This window comes from Oncorhynchus gorbuscha, linkage group LG18, assembly GCF_021184085.1.
Source record: "Oncorhynchus gorbuscha isolate QuinsamMale2020 ecotype Even-year linkage group LG18, OgorEven_v1.0, whole genome shotgun sequence".
Classification (NCBI taxonomy): domain Eukaryota; kingdom Metazoa; phylum Chordata; class Actinopteri; order Salmoniformes; family Salmonidae; genus Oncorhynchus; species Oncorhynchus gorbuscha.
In genome coordinates, this window is record NC_060190.1 from 16,108,305 (window position 1) to 16,123,777 (window position 15,473).

The 15,473-nt window shown below is 42.7% G+C and overlaps 1 protein-coding gene across 4 annotated transcripts in view; it reads right to left on the reverse strand.

Annotated features, from left to right (window-relative positions):
• Window positions 1-13,863, reverse strand: part of LOC124003033 (E3 ubiquitin-protein ligase SMURF2-like) — an 81,213-nt gene extending 67,350 nt beyond the window's left edge. For 2 of the 4 annotated variants that reach the window (XM_046311003.1, XM_046310999.1), the window contains exon 1: window positions 13,411-13,862. In XM_046311003.1, the coding sequence (XP_046166959.1) occupies window positions 13,411-13,462 (52 nt within the window). In that variant the 5' untranslated portion in view covers window positions 13,463-13,862. Of the gene's footprint in view, window positions 1-13,410 lie in introns of all 4 variants that reach the window. The other 2 variants (XM_046311001.1, XM_046311002.1) reach the window with 2 other exon arrangements.
• Between the last annotated feature and the right edge of the window lie 1,610 nt (window positions 13,864-15,473).

Consider the following 15,473-nt stretch of genomic DNA (forward strand, 5'->3'; position numbering starts at 1 on the left):
ACCACTTCCTCAAGGGTTTAGAGACACACCCCTCCCCCCGCCTCCCCAGAGTCAAGCCTGTCTGCAACATCCAACAACCTGACCATAGAATGACTGGAAAAGTCAAGTGACGGAGGACAGCCAATGCACTCTAGTCTTTAGTCGACAAAGGCTCTACAGATCCTCAAAAACCCCTCTCTGTGCTTGAATACCCACATGGCTAGTCAGTTAAGTTGAGTGACATTTGAAGCTGAACTGAAGCCAAACTGTTCCAACACCTTCATGCAAAGATGTTATCAATGACTGTCTCTGTCATGCCACCAGCAGTTCTTAGAAGCAGCAGCTGAACAGTCGCTCGACAAGTTGGCCACAAAACTTACACCTGCATGCATGACGTCAGCTATGTCAACAGTTATTTCTAAGAAACCATGCTAGGTCGCGGCGGCGAGGTATCTGTCGTCATGCGGTGGCGGCGGTGCACGGGCTAGAGACAGGAAGAGAGAAGCCATCGGCAGCGCTGTCTGTACGCCGTCTGGGCCAGATCCGGCTAGGGATCGCTAACAGCAGAGAGCGAGACAGAAAAGACAGGATACAGTATCGCTTGTCATCTTACAGGGCACCGAGGTCAGAGTGTAAAAATAGCTCAAAGTGGAGCAGCATCAGCACCTGCAAACTGACTTGGCTGCATCTTGACAATGTGACCACATGCATTGAGATACATTTGGGGGAATTCACAACAAGATAGAATATTTAAAAGGCATATAGTAAGACACATTAAGGTGGTCCTTCTACCAGATGATACTAGCTTACACTAAGACATAAGCCCAAGAACGCACTTTCAGAAAGTTGAATGTATTTTGCATATTGAGTGTGGTCTTTCAGCCCAACTCTAAAACTCTCCTCCCAGCCTCCGCTCCCACCCATAATATTGTTATGCAAGTCATGAGGTGTGACTCATCATGACTCTTTCCACTGTCATACTGTAAAGCACACGAATGCCACAAAGTTCAAGTATAATTTGAATAACAGATGAAGCTCCCTCTTGCTCTCCTTTGTGCAGACCTAGACGAAAAGAGGATTTAACCAACCGTGATATAGCACTGTAAAAAGTGCTTTGTAGCTGGTGGGTCCTGAAGCACCAGACACTTCAACCCAACTTTATGCACGCTGTGCTGCTCTTCTGCTTGCCAAACCTGGGCTTTGCCCATAGGAACCCTTATTTGAAGGAGAACGAACATTCGACTGCTTGGTTCGGTGACTGTTAGTTGGACCAATAGGGGAATCCGTTTTAATATGGTGAGAATGTCGACCTGAGAATCAGCCATGGCAACCGCCTTGGAAAGAGCCTGGCAAAAGATGCAGACCAAGGTTTTTTAACTTTGAATGCTAAACCCACTGTGAGACAATATTCTATTACAGAATATCTGTATTATTGAGACCAAGGCACAATTTACATTTCCTTGAGACTTCGTGGGCCAGCCTTGGTTCAAATGATGCTTTAAATCATATCATCAAAACCCTACCGAATATCAAGAGCATCCATCTAGGGCTAAATCACATGCAAATCCCCTACTTGCCAGCAGCAGACTTCACTGCAGAGCAGTGTTCCACGCAAACTAATCTACTCTATACCTAGTATTAGGGACACACAATATATCGGTGAACATATCGGAATGGGACGATATTAGCTAAAAATGCCAACATCAGTATCGTCCGATGTCTAGTTTAATGCCCGACATAAAAAAAACAATGTAAAATCTGACATGCATACCTATATAACGAAGGTACATGACATAAAGACACCACGTAAAATTTTGCGCTATACGTGCAACACAGCATTCCTAAACTAGCCCACAATGTCTGTTGTGTGGATCGAGCAGTCAACAAGTCGAGCAGTCATTTGAAAGAGAAAGAAAATGTCAGCGAGACATCTCAAAGTCGATAATGGAATTTATTGCCCTTGGCAATCAACCATTCTCTGTCATGGGTGATGTTGGCTTTCGCCGACTGGTCGAGCACCGGTACACACTATCAAGTGCGCTATTTTTCAGATGTTGCCCTACTGGAGTTACACAGTAATAGTGTCACTGCTATTAGCTTCACAACATACATGCATACATGCATACATGCATACATACATACAATGAAACCCCATTTGGGTCTTTGCATGTCACAAAAATATACAGTAGCACTGTCAAAGCTGTACAAAAACAAATAAGCAAACACCGGCCACAAACGATATGTTTACAATAAAGCATAATTTCTTCGACCGCAACTTCTGGAGTAGCTAGCTTTAGCTTGGTACCTAACTAGCACCAATACAACCAACCTAAAAAACAACGACCAGTAAAAACTGCAGTCATTATTCTTAGCAATGATTTAGGAATCCTTGTGAGTAAGTATTAGCTAGGTTGCCACTTGTTGTTCAGCTATTGAAATTGAACTTTTGTTCATGAAAATAAATAGCTAGACGGCTACTTAACCCGCTTGCCCAAAGCTAACATTATAAGCAGCCAGCTAGCTTCATCTGGCTAGTGAGGCTTGACCGGACCGGGTTGTGTTGTGAAGCTAGCCACAACAAGAATTAGGAATTTAGTGGAATTTGCGGTTTGCCTTCAAAATAAAATTATGTCATTGACAGTGATGCAAATGAATACAAATAGGAGAATCGTGCCACACTTATTTTGAAGGCTGACCGCAAAATCCACTGTTGTGGCCAATCCATATTGTGGCTAGGGTCACAGATGGGTCCGACCACCATTAGTCAAATAAGAATGGTCTTATAAATTAGGCTAATTTTAGATTACACCTAGCTATATAATTAGTTAGCTAGCTAACTAGAGCTACTGAAACAGTTTTTGGGGAAGAACATTGTTTGGATCCATGAGCTAGCTAGCTTTTAATTTTTTTTTAATCACCAGCACTGTAGGTGCGCGAGACAACTTTACCAGCATCATAGTATATGTAGATGAATATTGACATATGAAATACGAGTAATAAAAAATGAATGAACGCGTAAAATTATTATTTGACGTGCAGTCATATTCAGGTCCTGATTGGTCAACAAGCTTATTTGACACAGTGTTAAATCGTATATTTTTTGACACGCAAAGACCCAAACGGCGTTCCATAGAAATCCTGATAGAAAATTAAATGACTGAATAAATGAACAACTAAACGGCACAGCAAGTAAGTGAAAGAAATAGGTTTTTATTATGTTTTACTGGTAATGGGGACATACGTAAATGCCAACAAAATTACCTTTTGGTCAGTGTGTGTATGTAACCTTCATTTAACTAGGCAAGTCAGTTAAGAACAAATTCATATTTACATTGACGGCCTACCCCGGATGACGCTGGGCCAATTGTGCGCCGCCTTATGGGACTCCCAATCACTGCCAGATGTGATACAGCCTGGATTCGGACCAGGGACTGTAGTGACACCTCTTGCACTGAGATGCCGTGCCTTAACATACACGGATGCAGCTGTCTAACTATTTAACTGTACTAGAATGGTTAAAAAGGGAGCTAAAAAAAATGCCGGGCAAGGAAAATATTGGATATCTGCCAAAAATGTAATATCGGCACATTATTACCTAGTATACAACGCATTCGGAAAGTATTGGTCAGGGACGTGACCAAGAACCCGATGGTCACTCTGACAGAGCTCCAGATTTCCTCTGTGGAAATGGAGAACCTTCCAGAAGGACAACCATCTCTGCGACACTCCATTAATTATGCCTTTATGGTAGTGGCCAGACAGCAGCCACTCCTCAGTAAAAGGCACAACAGCCCACTTGGAGTTCGCAAAAATGCACCTAAAGGACTCTCAGACAATGAGAAACAAGATTCTCTGGTCTGATGAAACCAAGATTGAACTCGTTGGCCTGAATGCCAAGCATCCCGTCTGTAGGAAACCTGGCACCATCTCTACGGTGAAGCATGGAGGCAGCATCATGCTGTGGGGATGTTTTTCAGCAGCAGGGACTGGGAGACTAGTCAGGACTGAGGGAAAGATGAAAAGAGAGTACAGAGAGAGTTCCTTGATGAACCCAATCAAACATCTCTGGAGAGACCTGAAAATAGCTGTGCAGCAATGCTCCTCATCCAACCTGACACAGCTTGAGAAGATCTGCAGAGAAGAATGGGAAAACCCCTCAAATACAGGTGTGCCAAGCTTGTAGCACCATACCCAAGAAGACTAAAGGTTGTAAATGTTGCCAAAGGTGCTTCAACAAAGTACTAAGTAAAGGGTCTGAATACTTATGTAAGTGTAAAATTTCAGTTATTTGTAATACATTTGGAAAATTTTCACCCCAAAAAGATTTTGCTTTGTTATTATGGGGTATTGTGTGTAGATTGATGAGGGAAAAAAACAATGTTTTAAATTTTAGATTAAGACTGTAACATTACAAAATGTGGAAAAAGTCACGAGGTCTGAATACTTTCCGAATGTATGTCCATGTAAACTCAAAACAAATGTATCAATGAAACACAAGCCATAATCTTACACACCATACAGGGGCTCCCTCGCAGCATGAAAACCAAGAGAATGAAACTGAGATGGCCACAAACAGCATGGTGCTCCGTTCCCCGCCCGCAATATGGGACATGCCAGAATCAAAAACAAAAAACACACAGACCTTGTCCAATCTCCCACTTCTGGGGGTTATACTTAATCCTAGGATTCAGGGCTATAATAACAATAACATTATTTACTTGTTGTCTAGATCAAAGTTCAGTGTCTGCCAGAATTCTTAAGCCATAATTCTGAGAGTGCAGAACTTGCATGAATCATCAAAATGAGTAGAAACTCAGCACCAGAGGTTGAAGGTGCAGGTAGTTTTACAGATGCTTGAACTGCGTCCCAAATGGCACCCTACCACCTTTCTAGTGCACTGCTTTTGCCCAGATCCCTATGGGTTCTGGTCAAAAGAAGTGCACTATGTAGGGAATAGGTTGCCATTTCAGACACAACCTTGGTTTAAAAACAGCCACATTAGGCTAGACTACATTTTCCAATGACATGGCAAAACATTCAGCAGACGTTTAGACAATCACTCCCTTTTAACGACTGAAACGCTTCATCTGTTAAACTGAAAAATCGAAGGGGAGTTGAATAGAGAACCATTGCTGAAGGAAACAGCTTCCTAAAAAGGGTCCTAAATCTATGTACTCTGTCTAAACCGCCTACACCTGCTGGCTCTGAGAAAAAGTATTTTGTGTGTGGTTTCAACATGACAAAAATACATTTAGTCTAACCCAACCTCCCTCCCTTTCCTGTCTTGTCTGGCCAGGTGAACCGTGGATAACCGTATGTGTACACACTAGAGGTCGACCGATTATGATTTTTCAACGCTGATACTGATTATTGGAGAACCAAAAAAATCCGATACTGATTAAATCGGACGATTTTTTGTAAAAATGACAATTACAACAATACTGAATGAATACTTATTTTAACTTAATATAAGACATCAATAAAATCAATTTAGCCTCAAATAAATCAAGAAACATGTTCAATTTGGTTTAAATAATGCAAAAACAAAGTGTTGGAGAAGAAAGTGCAATATGTGCCATGCAAGAAAGCTAACGTTCAAATTCCTTGTTCAGAACATGAGACCATATGAAAGCTGGTGGTCCTTTAACATGAGTCTTCAATATTCCCAGGTAAGAAGTTTTAGGTTTTAGTTATTATAGGAATTATAGGACTATTTCTCTCTATACGATTTGTATTTCATTAACCTTTGACTATTGGATGTTCTTATAGGCACTTTAGTATTGCCAGTGTAACAGTATAGCTGGAACGCAACGACAACAGCCACCCTCGAAGCAGCGTTACCCATGCAGAGCAAGGGGAATAACCACTCCAAGTCTCAGAGAGTTACGTTTGAAACGCTATTAGTGCGCACCCCACTAACTAGCTAGCCATTTCACATCGGTTACACCAGCCTAATCTCGAGGTTGATAGGCTTTAAGTCCTAAACAGCGCAATGCTTGACGCACAACGAAGAGCTGCAGGCAAAACGCACAAAAGTGCTGTTTGAATGAATGCTTACGAGCCTGCTGCTGCCTACCACCACTCAGTCAGACTGCTCTATCAAATCATAGACTTAGTTATAACACAATAACACACAGAAATAAGAGCCTTAGGTCATTAATATGGTCGAATCCGGAAACTATAATCTCGAAAACAAGACGTTTATCCTTTCAGTGAAATACGGGACCGTTCCGTATTTTATCTAAGGGGTGGCATCCATTAGTCTAAATATTCCTGTTACATTGCACAACCTTCAATGTTATGTCATAATTACATAAAATTAGGTGGCTCTGCGTGCAATGAACGCAAGAGAAGTGACACAATTTCGCCTGGTTAATATTGCCTGCTAACCTGGATTTCTTTTAGCTAAATATGCAGGTCTAAAAATATATACTTCTGTGTATTGATTTTAAGAAAGGCCTTGATGTTCATGGTTAGGTAAACATTGGAGCAACTATACGCACCGCATCGATTATATGCAACGCAGGACACGCTAGATAAACTAGTAATATCATCAACCATGTGTAGTTAACTAGTGATTATGATTGTTTTAATAAGATAATTTTAATGCTAGCTAGCAACTTACCTTTGCTTACTGCATTCGCGTAACAGGCAGTCTCCTTGTAGAGTGCAATGTAATCAGGTGGTTAGAGCGTTGGACTAGTTAACTGTAAGGTTGCAAGATTGAATGTCCCAAGCTAACAAGGTAAAAATCTGTCCCCCGAACAAGGCAGTTAACCCACCATTCCTAGCCATCATTGAAAAGAAGAATGTGTTCTTAACTGGCTTGCCTAAGTTAAATAAACGTGTAAAAATAAAATATTAAATAAAAATCGGCCAAATCGGTGTCCAAAAATACTGATTTCCGATTGTTATGAAAACTTGAAAACGGCCCTAATTAAATCGGCCATTCCGATTAATCGGTTGACCTCTAGTACACACGCCTTCATGTTGACGCTCCATCATAGCCTTTCAATTCCCCATAGAAAATGTCAGACCACTCTCGATCCAGAGCGGCTAACTGAGCTGAGAACAAGACACATGTCATCTTCTATACAGAAAACACAGTTTGGCAATAAAGCAATCAATTGCCCAATTGCCAGTGATGTGCCAATTTCCAAACGGTCCAGTCAGACAGCTGTACATTGCAAATCCATTAGGCAGATAAAAACAGTTAGACCCCATCTGCTAAGAGAGGGACAGATTAAAGTTGAACTGTCTAGAGGACTCGTGATGATTAGACTTACGAATAACATGAGGAAGTTCTAGTCATTTTAAGATCTGCAGTAGTTTAGACAAAACCCTCTTATCTGTGATTGATAAGTGAATTCCCTGAAGTGCCTAATTCAAACAAATGTCTAACCAACACATGCAACAGATTAGCCTAACTGCCAGTGCCAGCCGGCAGCATGCATTAAACCCCACCAGACAGACTATGTAGCAGCAGGGCTCGCGTTAATGCAGAATACACAGAAGAAAAAATAAATACGCATATAGAGTATCTTGCTGTGGTTTGTAAACAGATATGACATGTTTCTTATTGTAATTTCTTCTCAGCATCAGACGAATTGTCACAGATAAATATATATATATTTTTAAACACTACTTTCAATATAAAACGTAGATGAAATTGTTTAAAACAGATTTTTGGAGTGTAGGGGTTTTGAAAATGCAGATTTCTAAACTGTAACGCGACCCCTCACCATACAATTAAGACACGATAAAGCCAATGACTGTACATACAACAACTAGTAATGAAGATAACCAAACCATTAAATCATTATTATTGCTCTGGGTTATCACTCGCTCTATTTGTTGGCTCACTGGCACACAGAGCAACATATATATAAAGCAGACAGGCAGCGTAGGCATCCTGCCAGATAGAGACAGGATATTAAGGTTTCCATGTAAGAGGCGCCGTCCACCACGTGAACAGAACAGTGGACTGTGTGGAGGGACCCCTGGGGCAGCTCTGCCGTGAAGCCCAGTCATCTGGACTGAAGAGTGGAGTGTGTGTGTGGTGGGGGGGGGGCTTCTGGGGCAGCTCTGCCATGAAGCCCAGTCATCTGGACTGAAGAGTGGAGTGTGGGGGGGAGCTTCTGGGGCAGCTCTGCGTCGGAGCCCAGTCATCTAGAGTGGTGTGAGAGTGGCCGGGGCAGACTAAACAGAGCTGAGGAAGTCTGGATGTGCGTGGCAGCACCTGGCCGCAACACAAGCCCCCTCTCTCTCGCTCTATCCACAGATCACTGAAAAAAAAGCCCTGGCTTGGACAAGGGCCATGCACACAGACTACACTGCACTATTCAGACTTCAATGCAGATGACACAGGACTCTCAACATAGCCACTTACTGACCACAGTCAACACATATCACTAACTGCTCTTGGTCCTTTGTAGCTCAGTTGGTAGAGAATGGTGTTTGTAACGGCAGGGTAGTGGGTTCGCTTCCCGGGACCACCCATATGAAAAATGTATGCATGCATGACTAAGTCGCTTTGGATAACAGCGTCTGCTAAATGGCCTATTACAAGGGCCATGCACACAGACTACACTATTCGGCTATAGACTACACCGTTCAGTTTATTCAATGCAGATAATTCAGGACCTTCTAAGTTACTGCTAACTGACCATAGACGGAGCCCACACACTCAAACAGACCTGCTCAATATATCACTCCCACAATGGCCATTCATTCACAGGTTAGAAAGACTGGCTCTGGTCTCACCCACACTCCTACTCTGACTGACATTCCTGGGGTTACTGATAAACTAGAGCAGGGGCATCAAACACATCGTTACCCCCGGGGGCCACATTTAGTCTTGAACGAGTTCAGGGGGGCTGCACTGAAAAGTGATTATATTTCCTTGCTGGCAAAAATCGGCAAAATAATTGTTCTCGATGCATCGCTTTTGTAATTTCCGATGCTCCCTGACTGTCTACTGATTGTTAGCGAGCTGGACAGTCAAGAAAATGTATGAAAATAGGTTGAATATCATTTCTGCCCAGTTTCGATTTGGTTTAAGTCATTTGAAAGTATATAGAGTTAGTTTCCCCCCGACAATTTAGTACTTTCTTACTCAACCCCCCGCCGGTCGTATCCTGCCCGCCGGCCGTATGTTTGACACCCTGACCTAGACATCCGGAGTCTAGATCCTGGGTTGTCAATCACTGCAGCTAGGAGGATTCATGATCTACAATATCATACAGGCATAATAGTGAGTGAGTCATCTGATGATTACCTTAAGGAAACAGTAAAGATTGATGATGACTGAGCTTTTGACAGGAGCCTTCAGAAAACTGAAGTTGACCTTCAGGTCATTCTCTATTAAACCTTACCGATTCTCCATTGCTCTGTTACTCCTGTAGCTTGTATGTATGAAGCAGACAGAGGCAACATGAAAAGACAACCTTGACTGAGGAAAGACCCGGGTAGGAAAAAAACAGAACAGAGACGGCAGGCCATCCCAGATGGGCTTCGCTTCAGTAGGCTACAATGAGTGTGAAATGTTTGAGCAGGCACACACACTCCCCCCTCCGCTAGACACTTATCACACAGAAGGGTTGTCATAGAGGGAATGTTGTACTGACGTACAGAAAACTGAGTGACAGCTCATAGAACAAACATGTAAAAGAACAGCGAGAGGAGAGAGAAAATTAAAGCCAACTGCATGCAGTATGGAAAGGAGCATGTAGGCTGGTTGTGGTACCCTTCTGGTAGTACCCTTGTGTCTTATAGAAAGGCATCAAGCCCCACATTTCAAGGCAGTGAACCGCAATACAGCCAATTCACCTGACTCTCCTCCCATTGATATTCAACAGGAGATGCAAGGCAACACTGAGAAGCCTTTTCATTCCAACACAGAAACTTAGAGGAGATTGCTGCAATGGATTTCTGACAAAGCATATTGATTGAGCTTTAAAATGGGTCAGACCACTCTGCAGAGCTGGGCGGGCGGAGAGATCCGCGTAGTCAAATTAAGCCTCTGTCTGGACGGATGCGGTGCCGTCTTATTTACAAATGTTTTAGCGAATCCCCACCAAAAAATGATCTAATTTGCTAATCAATATGGCTGCTAGGCTAAAACATATTTGCAGCGGCCTTCACCTTGCGCGCAGATTTAGTTTGACCTGGGAAAATGGGTTTCACGCGGCGGTATACAACTAGCCAACACCAAGTGACAACAATAACACATGGGCGTGGTCTCTTCTCACTGTGTCGATTTAGATTAATAGCAAACGAATGCCTCTAATCTGCTTTCATTCAAAACATCTGGCCCAGTCTGCTAGACTGTGTAAACCAGCATTAACTTAATCCAGCTAGGAGGGTGGGTGGGACAGGACAGCACTGAGGGCAGTAAAACCAGCTCCCAATGCCATTTCAATTGTCTTGTTGGTGTCCCTTTACCACATGTAGGTTATCCTTCACGAAACACAATCAAATACATTTCCTTCATTTTAGGGGCAGGAGTCAACAGGGCTCCTAATTTAGCTCGGCATCACGTGCGGACGATACATCCTGCAGAAGAGTGCGTGTGTTCCCTTTGAGGACACACACAGGCTCGATTTCCTGACCACTGACAGTGAATGCTGAGACAGTGGCCCCTGCTAACTTTCCAAAAATGCACTCTCTCCCCACCGGCTAATGATCGGCCTAGGAAGGATGGAGGCGGGGCCTTTATCTTAAAATCGCCAACTTCCTGGCTTTTCCCCACTCGCACACACTCAGCTCCTCCAGGGTCTCTTCCCTTAATGCTAGAGAGACTCAACAGTCTAAAGTGGCTTCCTCATCTGCACTGACCTTCAGTCATGTGATAGTAGGTATCTAAAATATTACATGAATTTAAGTGGGCTAGGCTAATAGCTTTCACCAGACAATTTGTGTCACATCGGTGCAGGAGGAAAAGAGGCCTAGATGGTGAGCACCAGCTGTGATTGCAGACTGTGCTGCATAAGAGTGGATCTGAAACAATTATTCCAGGCTGGTATTATATGCTCACGGTGCCAACTGGAGGCGAAGGAGAAAATGGAGTTAGAATAGCTAGCCATTTAGTAGTTAGCTCACAGCAGCAGGCAGTGTTATAGACAGACTAGATGCTAGCAGTGCGAACAGAAGTAATTGTCACCTCCCCGTAGTGTTGGGAATAGCGGCTAGCGCCAGACTGTTCTATTTACTGCTTGGCAACGGCATTCCATTCAAAGCGGCAGGTGACTTCATCAGACAGCGACTGACGGAAAAAGCCCAGTGAGCAAACAATAACAGGACCGGTTCACACTAAACAATCCATCAATCCTGATCTGGGACCAGCAGTCGGGTGCCAAAGACTGTGGCTGGTGGAAAACAGTGCAGAAAACACCCCAGCGTCTCCCCTCACAGACTAGCACTGATCTTAGATGTCTGTGGAATGTGACCTAACCGCTAGGGCCTTGATTAGCCCTAGCTATTCCTTGAGCGAAATTGCATCTGAGACGAGAGGAAATGGTAAATAAATTGCAAGGCAAAGCTGCAACTACTGACAGTTTGAATGTTGCCTCTAAATGGCAAACGCACAGACAAATGGCCTGAGAATACCTTCAGGCATCTCCCAGACTGCTGGTAGCAGACACAGTAGTTTATTGACGATTACATTACGATTAGACAATAATGGCGGCTCAGTTCTAAATAGACTCTATAGACCCAAGGAAGATATAAGTGCTTAAGAGTAACCCAGCGAGCTCTACTGTCTGCAGCCCATCTGTTCCCCTATCCTAAATGACCACAGAGCAGACACAGACCAGGGCAGAGGCCAGTCTACAACACACACACACACTTTTAAAAAATGTGCAACATCAAAATGTGTGGTGGTATTCCCCAGTTTGAGAGGAGCAGTGGTTTGAAGCGTTCTTCCCCTCCTCCGTGGTGTGAACGAGACAGAGGATGTTCCTACGATCTAGAGAGACTCACGGTTCCTCTCCGTTTCACATTCCTGGGATTCTGAGTGAAGACCACTGCAGCAGCCCATTTAAAACCATTTCCCAAATGGAAATAAAACAGAGACCCAGGCCTTCACTGCACTAAGAGAGATTATTTTTTATTATCATTGCAGGACACCTCATTATTGAAGAATAGCCTTGGCTTACTGCATCATAGAGGTCATGGGCAAAATATAAATGTACAGCCTTTTAAAAAGGTCAAACTAAGTAAACACTTTCAAAGTAATGGAATATTCCAAACAACCAGACAACTCTTGCCGGACCGCGAGGAACTCTTGTTCACTCAGTGCTTTTATCTGGCGAGTACATTACAATATTAAATATTTAATTTGGCTGGTCCCAGAAGATAGAGGGGTCTGGAAATCGATCTGATCATGAAGAAACATGAAACGCAGGGCATGCCATCACCTCCTCTCCCCAGTCAAAACACTGCTTTCTCAAGTAAACAGAAAATGTTTGGGTTGTAAGAAACTGTGAATGGGACTGAAAGTAAAAGGGGCTCATGCTGGCTTCTTTCCCTAAGGAATAGTGTCTTAAAGGGGGATGCACTACAAGCTGAGGCTATGTAGAGGTGCTGAAAGTTCATTACCAACACAAATCAAAGTACTGATGGAAAATCTTGAAACACTAGTGCAGTAAACAATGGAAATATTAGCTACAAATGCAAACTATTTGGAACAGGCTTGCTGGTCTAAATAAATACTACATTTGGTAATGGTGCGTCAGTCTGCAGAGCTCTGGCTACTATGGGCAGTCTCTGCACACTCGGGCGGCAGGTAGCCTAGCGGTTAAGAGCCTTGGGCCAGTAACCGAAAAGTCGCTAGTTCGAATCACAGCGCAGATTGTTGAAAATATGTCGATGTACCCTTGAGCAAGGCATTTAACCCTAATTGATCATGTAAATCTCTCCTGAATGACTAAAATGTGTCACTATGTATAATAATGTCACTGATAAATTAATAACAATGTAATTCAGATTGTAGGACAACACATGCAAGAAGTGACGAAGGGTGGGCAAACAACCGTTGCAAGTTGTAACAATTAATTAATGCAGCTATTGTGACAACCCCAAATGTGTTGTCTTTTTTTAATTGGAGAGTTCGCTAGCTAGCTAACAGTAAATCAACGTTATTCACGACTGTCAGTTAACTAGCTAGCTAGGTAAAACTAACGTTGGCTAGTATTACAAACTGAAAAAATATACATTTACTTGTTAGAAAAACAGTATACCTTATTTGAAGCGTAACGAACGACATTTGACCAGTGTGTTAGTAAATATAACATGGCGTTGTTGTGAATAAGAGTGTAAACATTCACGCAGAAAACTAGCCAACTACTATAGCTAGCTAGTAACGTTAGCTTGATAGCGCCATTAGCTAACAAGCAAGTGAAGCTAGACAGCGAGAGGGTTTTACATTCTTACCTGTCAACCGCAGTTTCACTGGGCCATTTCTCCTAACTCCTTGATTAGACATGCCCGTTTGTGTTCCAGCTTGACGTGGGGTTATCAAAAATATGTATAATACATGTGTCTAGCTATTTCACAAAAATGAATTCCTATTTAACTCCTATGGCTATGGCAGTTTCACAGTGAATGAAGAAGAATGGAGTCACCGCACAGTGGCCCGGATGAGCACAGCTCTAGTGCTATACACCACCGTCCCGAGCACATACTCCTAAAGAAAATAAAATAAAAGGCTTATTTCCAATAAACCAGGATCTCCTCCCGAAAGAAACGGTGCTATATGACGTCCAATGCTGCTTCAAAAGCCAAGGGTGAGCTCCTCTCCCGCTGGGGGTGGCATTTCTGCTTGAAGTGGTGGTAGCTGAAATTTCCAAGCAGAGATGTCTTGCTGGTCTCAATTTTTGGATAGTGACCCTCCCCTCTAGTGACATCACTCACAAGGTTAAAGCACAAGCACTAAATTGATGTACAATGTTCATTTAAATGAGAGGAAATTATTGGACATATGTAACCTTTTTTATGTTGTGTTGGTCAATGTGGTACTGGTAGGCACCCACAGCCTCTGTCACTGAGGACTGCCTCACTAGACTGATCTAAGGTCAGTTTTATGTTTCACCCGTCCTCATGGTTATGAATAGGTTTTGTGGAGCCAGTGGAGGGTAAGCGGATCCTACACTTGTGTGTTCATTAAAGCATTGTCCGGACCTTTATGGCACAGGGCTATGGACATCCCCCACTTTCTGTCCGTTTCCCTTGAACCACTACATTACCAAACATAGTACATGTATGCAGCACTAACTGGAGAGAAGGGGGCTGATATGTAGTAGTCTACATCAGTGTTTCTCAATCAGGTGTAGTAAACTACCCCTCATACTATACCTCATTCCTATCATAGACTATCCACAGGAGGGGGTACTAGGGAGACATAGGAACATAGGCCTAATGATTGGTTGCACGTAAGGGGTGCTTCTGGCAGAACATAATGTGATTGGAGGTAGGCCTACATTAACCAAAAAGAACCACTGGTCTATATGTCTAGCGCTCCCAAGTGGTGCAGGGGTCTAAGGCACTGCATCTCAGTGCTAGCGGGCGTATTTCTCCATCTACTGGCTGCTTTCAGAAGTGCATAAGACAAGCTGGAAGCCATATCACAGAATATATCCGATTCAATGAATTGGGAATGTTTGGCCCACACAATGACAGACAGGTCAGATCGTAAACCAGCATGGTTACATTTCTCAGGACCCATCACTCAGCTATTTCCCCCAAAAGTGTCTGGGTGCTCACTTTGTTGCTTTAATCTCAGATTGACCCCTATAAATTGGTAAAAAAATATTGTTTAAAAAGGCCAGATGCAGATGTTGTTATATCAATATCAAATCATTTCTGGGTAACAAATAAGTACCTTACTGTAATAGATTTCCATTGACAAAATTTGCTTTTCGGCAAAAATATATTTCTCAAGCAAGAATTTTGCTTGGACTGTCTGGGAGTGGTCTGAGTGGGGAGGGGAAAACTGAAAACTAGCTGTCAGAGGTTTGGAACTTAGTTATTGATGTATTAATCAATTTACTGCATGGTGATGTCACCATGGAAAGCTGAAACTCCTGCCTATGCAAACCTGCTGATTGGAAGGTCCTATGTAGATTGTATTTTCAACAAGCAACTATCAGGAAATAACACTGACCAGTGTTAGTTTCATCATCTGTTGTACAATATGATATAAAAGACATGAAAAACTGAATTTTGACTGCACTGGGCCCTTAAAATTTGGCATCAAAATGAACATCAACAGGCTATATCTTAGTTTACTTTTTAATAGAACTTTAATGGAAAACTCACACTTATTGAATTTAGTTAAAGGCGCAATATGTAATATCAACAGCCTGAGTATCACTTTATTTGGTAAACTGAGGGATGAAGCTAATCACACACACGAATAAGGACATTGGAACAGTAACGTTCTCCTACAATCTCTAACGACAGGAATAGAGCCACCACCAAACACATCACTAGATAGG